Raw genomic sequence first — 19,466 nt, forward strand, 5'->3', positions numbered from 1 at the left:
AACATACACTATTGAAAGCATCAAAAGTTGGCATTATTATGATGATAGCACTACAATGATGCTCAGAAGAATGGGTTTTGATATCTTCAGAACTGAATATCTTCCCTTCTATAGTTGAATGAAAGCTGAATTCAAAGACATTGAAAAGAAGGAAGTAGAAGAAATGGTGGCCAGAGAGTCCTCCAGAGAATGAAGCCCTTCTAATTATGTTGAGTACATACAAATTGGGTGGAGCTAACTCCTTGATGAAGAGAAGGCAAAAATCAAAGCCAAGAACAAGCTAGCAGTAGAAGCCTCCTTTGATGCTCTCAACACTTTGTAGTCTTCGCTTTTCAATTCGTAACCAGACATAATCATCAACTGTGAAATTCATAGCTTTGCTTTTCTTGTTTGCTGGCCTTCATCTCTTTGTGGCCTTGAAGTTTCCTCTAGTGGATGTGAAGCTCTATTACTCTTTCTTGCCTTTTGCAGCTTCCCTATGCCTAGTGGCAATAATCTATTATCCGCTACAAAGATCCTTGCCTTGTTGCAGAAGGAAACCTTTGCTCCTTTGATAGCAAATAAGGTTATCACTACTTTAGGAGTATCAGTGGCACATGTTTCCTCTCCCTTATGGAAGCAATTATGCCATTTCCTTCAGGAGACTGCTTTATGCCAGCAAGCCTACATCAAAGTGTTTGTTTCGCGAATTATTCACGGCATCTATCATAATCTTGGAAGGGATTAAGCTTAATTGGAAAACCTTTTTGTTGGCTAAACTGAATCAACATTTTCAGCGAGTCATGAAGGGTCAACTCAATACTGTTTCCTATGGGGTTTTTCTATAGAAAATCATTTAGTTGACACCTCCTCCAAGTGGCATTCTTGTGCTTAATCATGTTCCACTTCTGCAATAGTCTCCTTCTATTCCTTCTCCTTCTATGGAAGTCAATTCAGATCTAGCCGATGTACCCTTTGCCAGAATCATTTGAAAGAAGTGATGCACACAAGGTCCTTCTAATCCTCTCCTTGTTCCAACTCTTGTGGTATAGATTTTGATACCTGAGGTGTCTGGTATCTCCCTTTCCTCGTTCTTGTCTTATACCACCTCTTTGTAGTGCAATATGAAGGACAACTAGATCCCCATATTTCTCCTTTCTTGCAAACAATACTTTCTGGATATATGCTTTCACAGCTAGTTTCTGGTGTTCAATTTGCTTTGGAGACTTCCATGACTTCCTATCTTCAAACAATCTATATAGGAGTGTATACCTCATTGAAAGACAAGGTGGATTCTTTCACCAGTGAACTTAGAAAAGCTCTAGCAAATTTAGCTTTTGAAAAGACTACATTGAGTGATATCCATACAAAAATGACCGCAACTACAGCTTTGATGGATTCACAAAAGGCCATGATTCAGGAATTAGAAGTTAAGGTTGCCACTTTAGAGGAAGCGAATGTGACTTTAACCAAGGAGAAAAATGCCACTCTTAAGAAAATTATAGAATCAGCTCGTAAGCTTGGTATATGTAAGGGCCAGTTGCAGCACTCTCAAGAAACTATAGAGTCAAAAAGAAGTTGATAAACTTAATCACAAAGGTGCTACTCTTTCTATTCCTCCTCCAGCCATGATAATGTCTTCTTTGTTGTCTAAGAAAGAACTAGATCATTTGCAACAGAAGGATAAACTGTGTGATGGCTTTTATGCTAAGGTAGAGTGCCTTCAGTAGCATATGAATTGTGTTCAGGAAGATTTTGTCTATTATGTTGAATTAGTGTCACCTCCATAATCCTTCTAGATTCAGTATCAACAATAGTAGTGCTTTGCATTGTATATCTCCTTGACTAATGTGGACTTAGAACCCCCAGAGGATGGGGTAGCAGAATATGTGGTCAGTATATTTACTCAAAGTAGTGTTTAACGGATTTATTAATGAGTTGATCTCTCATGAGACTCAAGTATTATCTTTTATGTATCTCTGAGGAGATTTGCACATCCTTGATGAGGAGGACATGAATCTTTATGTAGGAGATGTGATTTTGCAGACAGTCATGTGTGTCCATTCAGCTGAAATGAATTTGGTTGATGGTCTGAAGAATTATCGTCAACAGATGTTGTGATGTAAAGGCTATGCTTGGAATCCTCCTTTGGAGGATGATGTTCTGGATCCTCGGCATCGATGGAGTGTCTTTCACAAATCAAATATTCAACCATTGAGATCCCAAGTGTTGAACCATATTGCTAACAATCCCTTATTCACTGAGGATTTCTTTTTATCTTTCGATTTTCGATGCTCCACCTATCAATCTAATCCTCATGATATCCTATCTTATTCCTTAATTTCTTATCGATTATCCTTGTCTATTGTTATCCTCAAATATAATCCAAATAATATCCCTCTCTTATCTTTTACCCCTATAGTTTTCCCTCAAATTCGAGTTTTTACTACATGTCCATTTATTGCTGATCCTATATCCTCACCTACTCCTATTGAACTACTTATGTTGTTCCACCTATTCCTTTTGTTTTTCTAGAAGAATCCCTTCAAAAATTTCTACTTTCTTTCCCATCATCATTATCCTTATCTTCATTCTATGATTTATCTTATCCACCTATTCATTGTTCCCCTATCATTCCCTTACCACCTCTATCTGATTATATTAATCTTCCTCCACAATCAGTGATGGATACCCCTGGGTATAACAGTGATATCCTCCGTCGACGGCAGTGGACATTGAATCATTCTTTGATACTGCCAATTTTTAATTGGCTTATCATTCCTGGTTTTCCTAGGACACTTCTGTGCAATGTTATACTTCTTATCTTCAATTTGCTAGAGCACATGCTTGTTCTGAGGATACTTCAGTATGCTTGGCGTCTCATTTTTGTTGGTATCTTGCTTTTTCGTTGGTGTTTTATCCTTTTTGCGTGGAGTTGAAGATGGCGATGAAGTTGATTAAGAAGTTGATTGATGGTGGTTGGAGATTCTATCTGTTGGATGGATGCTTATGGCAAAAACAAACCTCTTATATCCTTTAAAAGTTTGTCATGCTTTTTTGTTTCAAAGTTGTGTTAATGGATAAAGTTGTTCCTTTTGTTGCGTTTTTTATTAGATGCAAGTTATAAGTTGGGATTGTGTTTGGATGGTGTTTCTCGAAGATGATGAGGAAGATCAAATTGAGCTATATTTTAAACTTATATTCTCTTTCCTAGTGCAAGAATGCTACCTAATTAAGTGTGGGGATATGTTAAGGGTTAAAATGACTTGATTTTTTGGCCGATTTTTTATTTTTTTGTGTGGATTGAATGATTGATTTTTTATTGATTTTATATGATGATTAGTTGATTTGAAAGTGTTTGGGAGTGTTTTGGATAAGGTTGAATAGGTTTGAGAAGCTCGTGATAGTTTTTAGTAAAGATATGATGTTCTGACATGTTCTGTTGATGTCATGTTAGTGTCTAGTTAAGTTTGTTGAGCTTCTGTTTTGCTATGTTCCTCTTCTGTATGAGAGGATGGAATGATGATAGATGGAGTTTGAGAGTTTTTGGAAGCTTAGTGAATGATTCTTGATAATTTTGAATGGTTTTAGTTAAGCTAAAGGCTTTCTGATGACTTTCTATTAACTCTTTGTTGACTATCTATAGAGCCTCTGTTTTTGTTATGTATACCTTTGTAAGTGTTATGTGGGATGAATATGCAGCTTGGGGAAGTTTTCTAACCTTGGAAATAGATGAATACAAGTTCAAAATAGCTCAAAGAAGTGGAAGAAGTAGCTTATGAAGACTCAAGTAAAGACTGAAGTGACAATGACACTGTTGTACTATAAAAGGACACTGTAGTGGCTCTGGTGACCTTTCTTAGTAGACATACCTCTTGGGAGGGGTATCCATAACCAAAGAGGGGCTATGGATTATTATTCTTGATTATCCCATTGTACTATTAAAAAAGAGCATGAGAGAGAGTGTGTGTGAGAGAGATAGCCAAATCTACATAAAACAATGTATCTATGAGTGAGAGATTGTGAGAGAAAGCTATGGAACTATTGAGGATGAATGCTATGTAATAATATACATTCAAAGTGGTGTATTATCTTGTGTTTTTGTGGTCTCTTGATGAATTTTTATGAAGAATGTGAAGAGCATTATCGATTTTGTTCAAGTTAAAGCTGTGGGAGAATAAGTTGCATCAAGATTTGAGAAGATTGGTGTTTATTTTCCTTTGTCACATAAAATATGAAAACTATGCTTGATGATACAATATAGATTTTCTTGTAGTAGATTCCCTATTTTCTTGGTGTTCCTCTTGGGACTCCACTGTAAGAACTTGCAAATCATCCCTAAAACCACTGCCAGATCAAGCTAAGAACAAGGGGTACTAACTAAGTAATGAGTTGTCCACAAACTCAATGCAAAGAACTGTCAAATGGAGGTGATTACTCACATAAATAGTGCAGTTTTACTATAATTAAAACATGCCAAAAATGAAGTATAATAGAAAGAAATCAATGCCAAAGAGGGGCAATCACACAGAGATACATCCTATATGCATAACCATCATGCATAGAGTGGGTCTCATGGGTAATAGAAGAGACCAACCAAAGGCACAATGGACTAAGCAATGTAATGAAAGCTCAATACATAACCAACCAAGATGCATATATCACTGACAACATTATGAAAAAGATAGGTGCCGATCCAAAAGTAATTTCAGTTCAGCCCACTAAGTATCAATTGCGTACATAAAGCATGACAAGAGTATGTGCATATCACCAAGTCCCATGGTCTCAATGTAGCGACCTCTAACAAGGTCCTAGATTAGGCCTCAAGATGTCTTGATGAGTGCCAGAGCAATGGATAATCAATACAAACCTCAAATGGTGAGGCTATGGTTGCCAATGAAACATGTGAACTATAGGTATTCTCCACAAGCTGAAGAAAGGTCAGGTTGAGCGATGGCTCTGATACCAATTGAAGTAAGTGAGCCCTGAAGTGGAAGCATGGAGTAGAAGCAAGAGCCATGGGGGAAGGAGCAAGAGAAAGAGAGAGAGAGAAAGAATATGTGGGAACTCCAAATGTCACAATGTGTGGTTGACATTTCCTTTATTAAAATGCCACTAATAGAATAAAGAATAAAGTGATAGTGATGGGCACTCGCCACTTGTAGTGTACAAGTGTGGGGGTGACTAATACACAGTGCGGGTATTGTCAATGTAACTAATACATGCGCAGTTAAGGATGGGTGCCTTTACCCCCAACACATGGACATAGATTGTACAGGCTTACTTCCTCATTCAATGAAGTTGGCATTGTGACAACATCTACCTCCTCTTTTTGTTGAATGATACTAATGACAACCTAGAGTAGTGCATGACATTTCTTTGCTTCCTTGCCCCAAATGTTGTCACTCCTCCTAGTGCGGCCTGGCTTGTTGTCACCCCTCCAATGCACTCTACCAGATGGACTATGCAACATGGAGTACACCCCACAAGCCATCACTCCTCCATTAGGCCACCTAGTTGTCTATGGCTTCGGGGTGGATGAGGATAAATAACGTGGGGCTAGTTTTGTCAGGTTGTAGAAGAGATGGGATAGGTGTCAATGTAGTGCACCATGATAACCCTTAGCCAAAAATCAAAGTCTCAAAAAATCAAAGGAAAAATGTCAAAATACTATTGCCCAAATTCGAGATGATGAATCCTTGTCCATTGACATGATAATGATTGTATGCAATCCGATGAGAATTGAATCTGTGACATTCCATTTATTAAGCAATGCAATGACCATCAAGCTCTAATAGCTTCAACAAATGGACGATTATTCAATATTATTATAGTCCTTGCATGTTTTGTAAATAGCTTTTAGAACAACACTATGACCATCAAGCTCTAATAGCTTCAACAGATGGATGGTTACTCAATATTATTATATTCCTTGCATGTTTTTTAAATAGCTTTTAGAACAATCACGTGCAAGATTTGTGGGACTCCCCCTAGGACTGAGAACCCTTCCAAGTGCATGCACGCTTTGTGGGACTTCCCCCTAGGATCGAATACCCTTCTGAAAATGACAAATAGGACCCCAAGTTATTTATTGTAAGAGCTACAACGTCCACCATCTAACACGTGTATTGTTGCCAATCTCCATGTTTGGCACTGTGAAGCTCAATGAGTGTTATTCACTCTTAAGTGACCCTAACATCCACCATCTAACACATGTATTTTTGCCAATCTCCATGTTTGGCACTACGAAGCCCAATGAGTGTTATTCACTCTTAAGTGATCCTTGAGGTCTAACAAGCTAAGTTTAATCACATTTACTGACAACTCCATGGCCTTTATAATAATTCCTTAGGAGATACTACCATCCTAGCCTAAAATCATCATGTAACTTTACTTATATGGTACCCATTTCAAAACAATCCTTAAAACCAACTTGGTCTACGAACTTGATGGTAACCCTCTCTACGCCATGATGGATATGAATAATATAAAAATGTTGATTTTGTAAAATAATCATGGGCAAGATACCTAATTAGATATGATGAAGGGTATGACAACCAGGTTGTGCCCCTAACACTCACAATATGAGTTAGTAACAATATTTTAACCTTCTTTTGTATGGATACAAGTAACAAGCAACCTCTCCATGTGATTTTATGTATCATGTTCCCCCAACACCATTGCTAATTGGTAATTATACTTGATGGTTCCCTACTATTTGCCAAGTTTTTGTACACCATGTAGTAACTTACATTATGCAATAAAAGACATTTATCTCATATTAAACATGTTGTAACTTGCAAGGATTTATTTTTCTTTTAGTCTTAGTATGTGACACTATTGCTTTGTTCTAACACACTCACATGTGGATATGGTGCGAAATGCATCCATACTCTATAATTTATCTCTTATAGCTCCTCAATAAGCTTTAGTACAGCAAATGTTATCTATTTGGTTTGGATTTCTTCACCTACCTATTGAACTAATATCCAAAATTGATGAAAAGGGTAAGCCCTACAAAAATGTTGCTTGTTAGTACTTGTCTTTGAACTCTTCTCTCCTCCCACATGGCTCAATGCAATTTGAATATGATAATACCATTCCACCTAATCTTGTTACTTGAAGCATTGGACTCTTGGCTTGTTCTCTTAAGGATGAGATATGTTTGGGCCCCTAAAGTGGGAAGTTTATGTCTTCAATAGCTTGAAGATTGATGTTAGTGCTACATTTAGTATTCGGTAGGTAAAACACTAGAATTGTGACTAATTACCACTCAACCATTGTAATGTAGTCAATGGAAAAATGATGCTACTCCATCCAATTTTTTTAAAATAGAATCTTTGTCAATTGGACTTAAAGCCAAGCTGAGTAAATAGCACATGCACTAGCAATGGGACTCTCTCTATGTAGGGAGGTGGTCCCCTCTAGTTCCACATCCCACAAGGCACATATCTTATATGTATGTCAATATGGGATATTTGGTGGGCCTATTCTTCTACATTCTTTAGTGTGTTTAGGATAAGTATCGACTATAGAAGTTGTATTAAAAGACACACAACAACATAAGCCATACTTCAATTTCATTGACCAAAAAATTCTATCAACACGTTATCATCTTTTCATAATACATAGTGACATATGACACCACAAACAATAGTTGTATCCTCTTACTAGCTACTAGGCATAGTATTCATTACTATACCCACTAGTGCGCATAGGCCTCTTGCTAGCTAGTGGGCATAGTATTAAGTGTATCATTACTCCCACCATTCTCCTATTAAGCATGCCACCTTTGCTACTGTGCCTAACCAAGTATATTCTTCTATTGCTAAGAGTGATATGGATGCCTTAGCAATTCATGTAGCAAATTGGCACCATACATCCATGCATTAATGAGTCTAACACACAATCTCCGTGTGGGCATGCACACTCACCTTGGCTAACCTTCCCTTTGTTTTTCCTACTATGCACAACCATAGCCTAGCTTTAAGCTTACTAACAGTTATAGTTGCTCATCTCGCATGCAATCTATGAGATGTATCACCTCACATAGGCATCGAAAGATTTTTCTACCTACATAATTGCTACTACTGACAATGATCTAGATCTAAGTGTTTCTTTGCTTCCTTGCCTAGGTGTCATCACTACTTCAAGTTCTTACAAATTCTCACTCCTCTAATGCACTTGCCAAATGGACTATAGCATGGAATACACAACATGAGCCATCACACCTCCAATATTCCAGCTCGTTGTCTATGTATAGGATCACCATACTTGTAGCCTCCACCGTCTAATGCATGCCTCTTTGCCAATCTCTTTGTTTGGCACCAAGAAGCCTAACGAGTGTTATTCAATTATTAGGTGACCCTTGAGGTGTATTAAGCTTGTAATGCTTGTAGACTTGATGCCCTCCACACCTTATTGGCTCTAACACATGATAGATGCCACACATGATGGCAACCAAGGATAGCAGCTAGTTGCAATTCATCCTAGCTAGGGTTCCATGTGTTGCATTTTGAAAGAAGGTATCCATGCAAGGCATCATATGTACAAGCATTACAAGCTTGTTGGACTTTGAGGTTCATCTAATAACGAATAACACTCACCAGGCTTCATGGGGCTTTCAACAACAAGGTATGCATTAGATGGTCGAGACTGCAGGTGTGGCACTCCATGGAAGAGCACCCATTTAGCACCCATCAAGATCCATAGTATTCATCAAGATCTGACTAGCTTGAAATCAAAGGCTAGTCACATAAATTGAGACCCTAGTTAGATAAGGCAATAATAAGAGACCTTTGAATTGTTTTATCAATTGTGGAGATTGAGTATGTCATTACGGGTGCACGTGAGGTGGTTTAACTACACAAGCTATTGTCAAATATGGGTGAGCAAATTGATGGATCAATTTCTATATACACTATGAGAAAACATGAGCACAATATATTTGGCCAATGCAAATCAAAAGGCTTAGAGATACACCATCTATCTACATGAAGAGTATCATAGCAAGTGATATATTCATACACATCAATACAAAGGATCAAGAAATTGCATCTTAAAAAAAGCATCCACTAGTGTGAACAAGCTCCAATGAATTAACAACTTCCTTAAAGTACAAGGCATGGGATTGGGATTGAGGAAAAATGTGATAGAAGTCGAGCTCAATACATACAAATGTGTTATTAGGCTAAGAACTCTACACTTATGGTAGTAACACAAGTGATGAGCATCATGGTATACGAATGGGTGTCCATTATGGTTTCCAATAGATTATTGGTATATTAGATTAGCAATATCCTATGTACTTTCATTTGTATCCACATATGGATTTGTAGTTAGATAAGTCTAATTTGATATCATCTTTTGCTATCCACTTTATACTATGTGAAGGAGAAGAAAAACAGAACCAATATGCTCTCCATCTCTCTTTTTTCACTATCTTGTTTGTTCTATTCTCAATATTGTGACATTCCCACATTTGTGTTGCAGCATGCATGAAGAAATGATAAATGAAAGGGACAAGCTTGTACAAACTGAAGAAGAGAATAGTCTACATTTTGAGAATAAGTTAAAAATTATAATTGTATGTTTTAACACAAGAGCCATTTTTTAGTGATATGTGAAACCTTTTAAGTGTTGTTCAAGCTAATGTATATACTAGTTAGTTACATGAACTACAAGATAACCATTGACAGTATATGTTTTGTTTGTGCAAAAAATGAGTTATCATCTCAACACCTTGTCATGGGTTGCTTGTTTGCACAAGGGTCTTTGTCCTTGTTCCACAATCGTAATGAAACTCTCAAAGAAATGTATTCCAAAGAAGCACTCAAAACAATCACCTTCAGGATAAAATCCTCCAAACTTTCCTTGCCACTTAGCTAAACCATCCAAGACCATTCTTTTAGAGGAGCCTTCAATTTTGTTATCATTTTTCTCATTAGAGACAACAAAAGCCATGTCTTGATTGAAGGAAGACACACAAGCTTCACAATAATATGATGTGTTCTGAGGATAATAACAGAGCAACCCCACTTGACCATCCATTTGGGTCCTCATCACAATGTCCCAAGGATGACCAATCACAACAATGTTGTTAGGTATTGGGAGGCTTCTGTCAAGCAAGGGCTTCCTTGTAGCTGGAGCTCCAAACCCAATCACTGGTAGAACATGGGAGGGGGACAAGCTTGCTGCCACAAGGATTGCCAAGCCGACACCCATACTATGGCCAGTGAGCAAGATTGTGGTAGATGGATGGGCATGGATAACCTGTACATTTATCATGAAAATCCAAGGTTAGATGTCAAGAAAATCATCATATTTGGAAAGAAGACTCATATATTTTCAAAAACAATGATCTAAAACATGAAAATTGAGGATATTCTAACTTGAAAGTTTAAAAATCCACCAATACTAAAGTGAAAAACTTTGGATCTTGTATATTGTTATCGGTAGAATCACTAAATTGTGGTCCCCAATTATTATGTTTGATGATGATCTCATTCTTGTCATCTCATAGTTTATGCCCTAATCATCCTTAAGCTTTTTAATTCTCTTAGACCCTAGTCAAATATATAAATTCTACAATGTCATATCCCTTTGAAAACAACTTAATTTAAGAAAGCTGATATATAATAGTTATTCCTCTATACACACTTTTCTCTCCCTGCACCTTGAGACATCCAAATCCTAGAGACCATTTGTAATACTTTCAAAACTCTACCTATAAGCTTTAGATAACATTTTGGTCAAGTCTTTAGTTGTCATTGCATATGCTATTGGTTCTCGTGCTTCTCTATCTCAATTATACACTAAAGTTATTGATTTTTTGTAACTCTTCCCAATGCTACTCATCTCTTTAGACTTCTTAAATATGACTGGTTTGTCTTTTTCTTCAATAGTAAGATCATTGGCTTATCTTGTATTGATGAGGGTTCCTTTAATCTTCTAAAGAAAGAAACTATATTTATCAACATGCTCCATTACTATGCTGACACTGTCAAAGTCCATGCATTTTAATATGAACAATATGAAAAGATAAACAAATCTTGGTGACATGTATATAAAAGAAAGTGCAATCTTGCAGATTTATTGGCTTAAAAAACTCATTGATCTCCACAAGTAGAAGGGGGATTTGATGTCTAATCATCTCGATGAGTTCAATACTGTTTTCAACAAACTCACATATAAATAGATCACCTTTCATGATTTAGCAAATGCCATATCAGGCTAGTCCTCTTATCTTAGATTTGGAATACCTTTAGGACAATTATTATTAACTTTACACATGCACGTGGTCTTAGGAGTGCTAAAATTGAGAGTAGTTTGCTCATCAAGGAGGTGAATAGAAAGAAGCATGTAGATTCAAAGAGCTTGAGTGTACTTATGATGAGAGAAACATCAAATGTTAGGGGGAACTCTCATGAGATAGGTAAGTTGAGGAGCAAGTCACGTAGCACAAAGGATATAGAATGCTTCTTTTATAACAAAAAGGGAAACATAAAAAAAGATTGTCACAAGTGAAAAAACAAGAAAATTGATAGAAATAGACATGAGGATGATGGGCAAAAAGAAAGAGAAAAGCAAGACAAATGTAGAGCAGATAAATACATGCAACAATGATGATGGTGATGCTTTGTATATATCCTCTTTGGGTGATGCATTCTTGGTTGCCATAGATAAGGACATGTCTAAAAATTGGCATTTGGATTTTGGAGCACGATTCCATGTTAAGCCACATAGGGAGTGGTTCTCTATTTATAATACTAGAAAGAGAGGATGTATTTTTCTTGGACATAACTATGCATGCAGCATTGCTCGCATTGGGAATATACACTTGTCATTGCCAAATGGTTTTTTTTTTCTGTTGTAGAATGTACGGCATATTTTGAACTTGATAAAAAGTTTAATTAGTATATGATAACAATTGTGGTTATAGAGTGATCTTTGGTGATCATATGGAAGATTTACAAGGGATCCCTTGTTGTGGCCAAAGGATCAAAACTTGATACTTTGTATCTTTTGAAATTTTTGGAGTTAAATTCTTATTGTAGTTGCCACTGTACAACCATCTGTTTGTTCATGGCATAATTGTTTGGGCCATATATTAGTCACTAAAATAAAAGCTTTGTGCTATTTGAACTATATTACTTGTCTTAGATTTTTTGAACTTGGTTTTTTTGAGCATTGTCTCTTTGGAAAGCAAACAAATATGTAGTATAAGAGAGGTAGTAGAAGTGTGTCTTGATTTGGTTCATAATTATTTGTATGGACCAATGCCAATGATTTCATTGGGTAGAGCATCATGCTTTGTTACTTTTATAGATGATGCCATAAGGAAGGGTTGGGCTTATCCTCTTTGCAAGAAGCGTGATGTCTTGGATGCATTTTAAAAGTTTTTAGCATTTGTAGAGAATCAATCAAATAAGAAGTTTAAGTGCTTGAGGATTGATAATGGTGGAGAGTACACCTTACATGCCTTTATGAACATTTATCCAAGCCATGGTATCAAGGCAAAGTTGAAAACCTCTAAGAATCTTACTCAAAATGGTATGGCTCAAAAAGAGAAACATGACCATTCAAGAAAGGATCCATAGTATGATCTCTAATGTTGGTCTTGTTAATGGATTTTGGGCTAAAGTTATAAAGACAATAATATATTTGATTAACAGGCCTCCTTGAAAGCCATTAGATGGCAAGATATCAGAGGAGTTAAGGTTTGGCAAGAGACCTAGTTATGATAACTTGCGTGTTTATGGCCATGCGGCATTTATATATATACCTAGGGACAAGCAAAGTTAGCTTAATCCTAAGTCTAAGAAATGCATTTTTCTTTGCAATGAAGATTCATATGAATGAGCTATCGCTTGTGGGATCTTAAATCAAAGAAGGTAGTATGAAACCATGATGTTATCTTTAATGAGAACAAGATACATAAGCAACCTATCAAAATGGTTGACACTCATAGAGTAGTACTTCAAGAGAATGGGAAGCCAGCACACAAGCATAATGTACAACATATTGCATATGATGTAGGGCTTGGACAACTAGTGAATGTTGATGTGGGAGTCCCATGAGATGGTAGACAACCTCATCTCTTACATGATAGACAAATGGGACAACCAAAGGCTCTTATTGAGCTAGTTTTATATAGGTCTACAAGGATTTCTAGATCACTAGATAGATATATTGTGTCTCTAGACCATGTCATGGTCATGGATTGTGGTGAGCCTTCTTGTTATGCAGATGTTGTGACTCGGGATGACAATTATAAGTGGCAAAGAGCTATGTAATCAGAGATGGATTCTTTGGAAAAGAATTTTACCTCGGAGTTAGTTCCTTTACCTGAGAGCTTTCTTCGCTCAAGGGAAAATATACGTTGCCATATAAGTGGATCTGCGAGCTAAAGATATCTCCATTTGATGCATTGCCTAAATACAATGAATGATTGGTTGCCAAAGGATTTAAGCAGGAGAAGAAGATTGACTTTGATGGGATATTCTCAAGCCCATGGGAGTACCTATGCCAATGAGCTTACAACTTGATAGCAAAGAATATGATCTTGAAGAATTCACTTGCTAAAGTACATGGCCTAAGCTAGAGAAAAGATTGGCAATGGAGGTGGCTATAGCTAGTAGGAAGATTGAAGATGAAGCTAAGGGAATGTCAACAAGAATATAAAAGCATGTACATAAGGAATTGAAATAAGGCGACAAATAAACAAGGTATGAAAAACTCTATTATTTCAATAGTCAATGAAGCTTCATTGTGGAAAAAGATTACATTTCATGCATGTCTAGGAGGCCTCCCTAATATATGGTAGGAAGAAACACAAGAGAAACTTAATAGTGCGAAGTTTATTGAGCATGTTTAGAGTTATACACAAGCTAGAGACCAAAATAAGATCATTATTGGAAAAACAAGGTTTGATTGGATAATATCATGGCTTATCATCAAGCAAGGGAATAATCAAGCACTTTAGAGTTCGGAGATATACAAGAAATGATTGAAGCATTAAAGGAATCAAAATGTTTCAAGGAAACCAATATATGGATCATAGATGAGCTTACACCAACACAACTCAAAGCGTGACCAAGTGCAAACACTAAGCTAGGAAAGAGGAAAAAGGGGCACTTTATTGAGGTGGTAAAAGCATCATAGAGGAGTTAAAAAATCCTATGCGCTAAGTTACGTTGGGTTCATGATGCATTTAATCACTCTTTCTTACATTTATGCTAATGATACCACGAATTGGGTTGTAACTAACATTTAAACATGTTGGTTTGTCATATGTGCATTTGAGGTGCTTTAAAGAACATTCATGCAACTCTCTCTCTCTCTCTCTCTCTCTCTCTCTCTCTCTCTCTCTCTCTCTCTAGGTGTTCGTGAAAATGTTATTTACATCTCAAGTCAATATTCTTCTATCTATAAATATCGACAAGAAAATAGGATTTTCAAAAATTAAATTTCTTTAATCCATTTTTCCTATCTAGACATGTTGTCCTTTCCTTACTAATATGCTCACACACGGACACACACACATGCACACATGGACATAATCTCTCTACACATGCTCACACACGGACACATGCACATGCGCGCGCACGCACACACACACACACACACACACTCTCTCTCTCTCTCTCTCTCTCCACAGCACGCACGCATGCACACACACACACACACTCTCTCTCTCTCTCTCTACACAGACATGAAAAATACTTTGCTAATGCATCCACACATAGACCCCCTCACACCCACGTGCTTCATTGTGTGTGTGCGTAGGGGACCAGGGCCGGTAGAGTGATGGCCCCTCGAAGCTTGATGAACGAGTGGTTGAAAATATCATGAAATATGTCCTCCTCCTAAACCTCTATTGTTACACAATTCTTTTTTTGAAGTGTCCCTCACTCATTAGCAGGCTATCGATCGAGATGAAAGCAATTTCTCAGCTTACCTACGAAGAATAGAATAAAATCGAGAGATGGCTCATCACTAAGCCTTCGCGACAGGGCTAACATTTAGTAGCAACCTACTGACTCCCGCACGCTATCTACCTACAATGGTTCAGCCTCCTCCCTCCTGCGCTCTTCTTGATTATTGGCTGGTTCCAGACATCTCTATGTTTTATACGTAGCAGTCTCGATGAAAGACGCTTTTGGAAGGAAGAAATAATGCGCGTGCATACCTGGAGGGTATAATTCAAGGCCTGAGAGTAGTAGTCGAGGTCGAAGGCGGAGCACTCAGGGGGGAGGGAAGAGAGGGGGAAGCCATCCCAGAGGTGCTTGCAGGCACAGAGGTCCACGGAGCTGTCGAGGGAGGTGGAGAGCTGGGTGCCGCGGAAGGCCACGACGGCGGCAGGGCGGCGCGCTGCAGCAGCGGCGGCAGGCCCGGGGCTCGGGCGGCGGCTGTACAGGAGGGCATGCGCGCCGCCGGGGGCGGGCCGGAGGGGCGGGACTCGGTCTGAGAGGGACCAGCCGGGGATGGGGACGAGGGGAGAGAGGGTGGCGTAGCGGTAGGCGTTGGCGCTCATCTGCATCAGCGGCCATGCCCATTCCTTGAATTGTGCACCGTCCAGTGTATTGTCACTCGCCCCTTTCATCCATCCCTCCCAGTCCCTCTCCAACCCTCCCGATGATGATAAAGATGATGATGAATCCTCCGGCTGCCCCTCTGCACCTGCCGCCACGCCCCATGCCCCCCGAGCTGCAATTATCCACACCTGCAACAACATCAGACGAATCGCCATCATCTTCTCGGCTTCAACAAAAGATATAGGCCGATGATAGACTTTAGATACAGAGGTCGGTGCGGTCCTTCGACATGAAATTGCAGTTCTATCGTATTTATAGATAGCGTTGGTGAGTGAGTGAATATTCGAATGGGAGAGGGACTGCGAGACAATCATGTTGAGAGACTAGAGACGCGATAAGAGAGAGACACAGTAACTGACAGGTCTCTCCAGACCTGCCACCCCGTCCAACGTGTGGTACAATACTACAGTCTACATTGTGCAAAGTCGTATGCAAAGTAAAGTCAGAAGATGTGTTAAAGTCCAAAGAAGGTGTTCATAATCATGACGAAAGGAGGCAACATGAGTACAAAGATGCCTTATAAGAGTCTAAAGGGTTTGCCCAACTTTTCATTTGAAGGGCTAAGGGTTGCTCAAAGGCCCCTTTCATGCAAGGGCACTGGTGCTCACCCAGACTACTCGCAAGACAATTGATTGGTCCTCTAGAGCTTTTAAAGGTATTGGACAAACGAATGTGAAATCGGCCTAACTTTTCATTTGGAACACATTGAAGCAACAAATTGGAGCTCGAGACACACGTCGATTTTGAAGGCTTCAAATCAAAATCGACCTCAAATAGGCATCCCAAGTTAGGTTTGGTTAAGACCTCTACAATGATAAATACAAGATTAAGAGCCACCCCATGTGGAGTTCGATTGACCTATGCAGTGATTAACATAATTGGTTGATATAACCACCCATAATACGTTAACATGTGCAAAGTCAAGTTTATGGTGGGACGACCCAACATGTCGTCTTAATAAGAAGAGAGAAAAAAATAGTGTATAAGAGAGAGAAGAATCATGTGTAGTCTCAATTAGGAGCCTACAACAAGTCCTAAATCATCGAGAGTGCAACGGAATGTTGTCTCACCACACATTCTTGAACTTGATTGTGTTTGCATGCAAACTATGCATAACAAGGCTCTAATGAAATTTGGTTAAAACGGTCTTGTAATGAGTAGGACCTATAGGAAATATGGAGGAAATACCAGTCACATTGGCAATATTGTAGGTGTAAGAGGGTTAGGTCAATCATCATTAATTGATCAAGAAACTCTCTCTTCACCTTCACAGCTTCCATGGCTTCCTTTCTCTTCCTTTTGTCTCTCTCTCTCTTCTTCTAGTATTTTTCTCTCCTCATCACTCTCTTTCTCTCTCTTCTACACTCCTCTCTCTTAGGTCTTGTTAGGTTCACTTCATTACAGTTGGTATCATAGCACTGATCTTTGATCCTTCTCTCTCTCTCTCTCTCTCTCTCTCTCTCTCTCCTTCCTTTAGATTTAGTTTCTTTTCAGTCTTAGGAAACCCTAGTTATTCAAGTACATAGGTACACAGGGAGTACCCCAAGTAGGTTGGTAGCTTTCTTGAAAATCGTGGCAACCTTTCTTAGAGTTTTAATTGGAGCTTTGACCAAATTTGGAGGCAAGCAGACAAAGATGGCAGCTTTTTTGCTCTATAGCTAAAATTTAGAAGTATTTTATCCAAGGAGGATTCTCAAGTCTTGGATGATGGCTTAACTGTGACTACTTTTTCCAAAAGTGAGTTTCCCTCTTCTTCCTCACAGTTTCTTGAGGTAGCCATGGAACCTCGGGTAGCTTGTAGAGCACCCATAAGTCTCATCTCACTTAGTTGGAGCCTCTAGGGATAGCCCCACATTTTTCAACACATTTTGTGGCAATTCATTTGGTCCTTCTCTTCTTTCTCCAACACTTGGCATTGACCTCTAGCTTCATTTCCTAGTTCTTGGCACTCATCTGAGCAAGATTTAGCCCTTTTGACTGAGATCTTTGATCTTGGGACTCTCTTGAAACCCTGGTGTGGATAGCATTAGTGGCAGCCTGGCACCTTCCATGTAGCTCAAAAGAATCTTTAATTTCTTGCCTTGGGAGGCATTGGCAGCAGCTCAAGACTCTTCCCCTTGAAGATTTCATGGATTGAAGGCCTTCTTTCATCCATGGGCTGAATTGGAGGAGAAGCATGGGTTCTTGATTGGTGCAACAAACCACCACTTCTTTAAGCATGTTTGAGGTATGTCGCATAGTACTTAGCCTCTCTCTTCATCCATTTGTTGAGTTCCATCCTCTTGTTTGAGAGAGATTAGAGAATCATCTCTCTCTTGGCATTGATTGAATCAAAGGAATGTATTGGCCTACTCCTTCATCTACTCAATCATTTATGAATGTATTCATGTATGCGATTCAATAAATCCCTCTCTTCAGTTGAGCATCATACTCCTGACCATAATCATCTTGTTGGCTGTGATTTTGAAAGTAAACCCAATTTTTTTTTTTTTTTTTGTAAAAGGGGTAAGTTAAGCAATCAGTGAGTCACTGAATTGCTGAGATAAAACCCTTCCCCATCCAATTTTTCTATTCTACCCTTGCATCTCATCAAATATGAAAGTCTATTTCCAAAAATATGATTTTTATGCTAATTGATTAGCTTAGAATGCTCTTTCCATGTCTCTTTCTTCGGGGCTAATGTAATCAAGGCTAATGCCAGGTAAGATTGCAAGCCAATAGTGGGGTGGCCCCTCCTTGCCATTAACGACCATGAAGGGGTACACAACCTGGATCAAGGTGGAGCTTTGCATATCCCTAGGTTCTTAGAGCCCAAGCAGGTGGAGGTACAATCCATCCCTACCCTGAAGACATTGCAAGAACATTGGAAATGTATATGGGATGTATGTTACACATGTATTGGCAGTGAGTTGAATGTATGCTATTTGGGACTCTTGTCGAGTTTTCCAAATCATTGCAGGCGATCACATGCCATGTATGGATGCTATGGTGTGCTCGAGAGGTTATGTATACGCTATAGTCAATTGTTTAAGGCTTTTTATCATAAAAAGATCAAACAATGTTGATTTGGACCAAGACAAATTGTGAGAGTGGGTGTAAGCATTCTAGGATTAATTGCTCCATAAAACCTATTACAACAAAAGGGATTTGGAGGATTGAGCTAAAACCCCAAAGCTCATTTTGAAGAGGGCATTGTCCCCTTTGGATAGAGTTAGAAATCTCCCTGATTGGATCTTGTTGAGAATAGAAAATGATGCTTGATATAGAGGCTTGCCCATAAGTGGCTTTGTATGAGAGATATGACAAAGGTGTATGCTTTAGAAGCTCTAGGAAAATATGTCCAAAATCCCATAAGCACAAATAGGAAAAGTGGTACTATCCAAAAAGATATAAAGGCATGTACTTAACACTCATTTCAATGAAATGGTACTTTCGATTTGAGTCACTCAAGATCGTGTTTATGAGTCCAAGCTAATCTATCTTGGAACCTAATTCATTTGAGTTACAATTCTTTATCTCAATCATGTTTTATGTCCATAACACCACCGTCTGCCATAGCTAGCATAGCTCTAGATTTGTGTTTCTCAAAATGCTATTAGAGCCATGGTGAGCTATGACTAGCTTCATTACAGTAGAGTCCTTCTTTAGCCCTATTTTATTATGAATGAACCTACCTTAAGGCCCTCTGCCATATCCATACCTTAGGCTTATTCTTCATCTCATATCCTTCTCATCGTTCTCTTCACTTAAAATCCACCCATCTCCCCTCCCATCTTCTTTGAAATACACAGGAAGCTTAAGTAAGCATCAACAGGTCTCTTGTCTCCCCTTCTTTGTTGACCTTTCTCCAAGCCACTTATTGTCTATCCAAAAGATAGAGGATTATCATAC

The 19,466-nt window shown here is 38.6% G+C and overlaps 1 protein-coding gene across 1 annotated transcript; it reads right to left on the reverse strand.

Annotated features, from left to right (window-relative positions):
• Positions 1-9,609: 9,609 nt before the first annotated feature.
• LOC148020067 (uncharacterized) lies at positions 9,610-16,053 on the reverse strand. The gene is made up of 2 exons (XM_087700345.1): positions 15,170-16,053; positions 9,610-10,251 (listed from the first exon to the last, which is right to left on the reverse strand). Exons 1-2 carry the CDS (start codon positions 15,887-15,889, stop codon positions 9,709-9,711), a joined length of 1,263 nt encoding a protein of 420 aa, XP_087556471.1. The 5' UTR covers positions 15,890-16,053; the 3' UTR covers positions 9,610-9,708.
• Positions 16,054-19,466: the final 3,413 nt, after the last annotated feature.

This window comes from Lygodium microphyllum, chromosome 19, assembly GCF_053477565.2.
Source record: "Lygodium microphyllum isolate KBCC chromosome 19, Lygodium_microphyllum_v1.1.10, whole genome shotgun sequence".
Classification (NCBI taxonomy): Eukaryota; Viridiplantae; Streptophyta; class Polypodiopsida; order Schizaeales; family Lygodiaceae; genus Lygodium; species Lygodium microphyllum.